Source organism: Anopheles bellator, chromosome 1, assembly GCF_943735745.2.
Source record: "Anopheles bellator chromosome 1, idAnoBellAS_SP24_06.2, whole genome shotgun sequence".
Taxonomy (NCBI): Eukaryota; Metazoa; Arthropoda; class Insecta; order Diptera; family Culicidae; genus Anopheles; species Anopheles bellator.
Genome location: NC_071285.1, coordinates 11,039,139 through 11,041,646, shown reverse-complemented (window position 1 = coordinate 11,041,646; position 2,508 = coordinate 11,039,139). Strand labels below are relative to the sequence as shown.

The window sequence follows — 2,508 nt, the reverse complement described above, 5'->3', positions numbered from 1 at the left end:
CTAATCACGAAAAGCCAGATGCCTATTTTCGGCTGCAGCTGCGATATCAAATGCCACTTTTCACGAAAGGGTCAAGCGGCTTCTCAGAATCATTAGACGTCAAATGGATTGGGCGAAAAAGAGAGAAAAGTCATAGCCGGAGTTTGGGGTCTTAATTTAAGGAAAAAAGGCAAAAATGATACACTTATCTATCTCAACCCTGTTTAGTAAAAATTCTATAAATCGCTTTCTCCCGATTTATGCTGACCAACGCAATGCACCTTCTGAGAACGTGTGTGAAAGTGAAACGGAAGGCTCACTCTTGACCTTCGTCAGATCGTGAGTTTGGTTGGCTAGCGTTTCCAGCGGTGCAGCGTAGAAATGCGGTCATGATGATAATTTGGTTTCACGATAAGTTTTTCTCTTAGTGGACCCTTTTATCGCCTCCGAACTCAGTTTGCATGTTTAGCGACGGTGCGGTGTGGCTAGCCTCAAATGTAGAACTTCTATTTGCAAGTAATTCGCAATGCTATAGGATTCTTAAGCAAAAGAAACGCCCAACTGACCAAAGACACTGTCCCCGGAATTGGTACATCAAAGTGATTAGTGTTTCTCGAGGATTGAGGATGAGGATGAAGATGAGGATTTCTCGTGCCAGCAGCTATTTGGCCGGCGTTCGATGATAATCAAACGATGTTCAAATTTCTCTGTTTATTCAACGTAATTGACCTATCTAAGCCTCGCGGATCATCATCCGCGAGTAGCTCATACCCTGGTGGGAACTTTTGAAGTGATACCACGCTACGGACTTCACGTCGATTGCGTTCATGTAGCGACCGTTCAGATTCGAGTGGTGGCAGTTGTTGTACCACCAGGCACCCTCGCACGTAACGGCACAGTTCGTTGCGGCTCCATCATTATCGCGATCGACGGTCGTGAACTTCATCGACTTGTGGTAGGTCAGCGAATCCCCACCAGTTCCACTGTACGCACCAACCTTCTTCAGGGTGTACTGTTCCGCTTCGCTACCGATTTCGAACTCTTTGTACCGCGCATACCGATAGTCGCCGGCAAAGTCTTCCACCTCGATCAGTATTTGATAGGGCCGGGCCGCAGTGAGCCGATGTAATCGCTCCAGACCAATCCAAAACTCTCGATCGATGCTGCCGAAACCGTCCCGATACTCGGTCCAGTTGCGGAAAAAGTCCAACTGGCCATCGAACCGATGCTGAATCACTAGCCAACCGCCACCGAATTTGGTCTGCTCGCAATAGGCCGGGAACGGCTCTTCGTCGATGTCCGTGCGGATCAGGTACTTCCCGGACACTTTTGTCGGTTCATCCTTACACGAACTGAACGGACCCTTGTGTTGCATGCCCTGCAGATCGAACAAGGACCGAGCGCCCGGTGCTAGACCTCGTTTCGGGGCGAGACTAAAGAGTGCGTCGCGCATCACTTCATGGTTGGCGCACGCCGTCTGTCGCGATAGGATCTTCCAGGATTGGCCCTGCAGAGCGGTCAGATTGCTACCGACTGCCTGGTCCAAACGACTTATCGCCCACAGCATGCTGGAGAACTTCTTCTCCAAGTGCGCCTGGTTATCGGCGATCGCCTCACTGTGCTCCTTCACCTCGAACGCCATCTCCAGCATCTTGTACTGCAGGTAGTCCAGCTTTGCCATCACCATCTCGAACGGGAACCCCGTGGAACCTGTTTCATTCTCGGTGGCAGGCTCCGTTTTTTCTGGAGTCTTTTCGTCGGCGGCCGTGGCGAGTGGGCCAAACAGCACCACCAAACAGCAGATCACTGAACAAACCGGGGGAACCATCGGTGCAACAGAACGAACGATCGAGCTTAACCACGACTCGACACTTGAACCAACGATCGTGCTGAACTCTCGCTTATATAGGTCCAAGCGCACCAGCCTTTACATTTATCACACTCTCTTGGCGATTTGAGCGTCATATCGGGGAACTTTTTGCAGAAAAATAATTGCGAAATGGACCTCGCAGCTGGCTGGGATTTCGGCTGGGAAGTTCTTCGTCGGGGTTCCCCGACACTGGCTGACCAGATTCGGCACTGTCTTCCGTCTGGCTTACACTCCGATGACCAGAAGCGAGATGACGAGTTTTGACTGCAGCTACGATATCAAATGCCACTTCTTGCGAAAGGCTTAAGGGGCTTCCCAGAATCATTAGCCAAGTGGATAGAGCGAGAGAGAGAGAGACAGGGTTATCGAGTTTGGAGTCTTAATTTCAAGAAAAAAGGCTAAAGCGACACATTTTTATATCTTTTTCGTCAAAAATAAGCTCCAATCAACACAAGGTTAGTGTATTGAGTTTTTTCACCCGTGCTCAGTAAAAATATCATAAATCGCTTTCTCCCGATTTATGCTCACCAACGCAATCCACCTTCTGAGAAAGTGCGTGAAAGTGAAACGGAGGGCTCACTCTTGACCTTCGTCAGATCGTGACTTTGGCTGGCCACCGTTTCGAGCGGTGCAGCGCAGAAATGCGGTAATGATGATAA

The 2,508-nt window shown here is 49.6% G+C and overlaps 1 protein-coding gene across 1 annotated transcript; it reads right to left on the bottom strand.

Annotated features, from left to right (window-relative positions):
* Window positions 1-712: 712 nt before the first annotated feature.
* LOC131205909 (angiopoietin-related protein 1) lies at window positions 713-1,690 on the bottom strand. Its single transcript, XM_058198216.1, has one exon. It carries the CDS (start codon window positions 1,664-1,666, stop codon window positions 713-715), a length of 954 nt encoding a protein of 317 aa, XP_058054199.1. The 5' UTR covers window positions 1,667-1,690.
* Window positions 1,691-2,508: the final 818 nt, after the last annotated feature.

Excerpts from the sequence above, each read along its gene's own strand:
- LOC131205909 (XM_058198216.1), bottom strand. The coding sequence starts at position 1,666 with ATGGTGATGGCAAAGCTGGACTACCTGCAGTACAAGATGCTGGAGATG.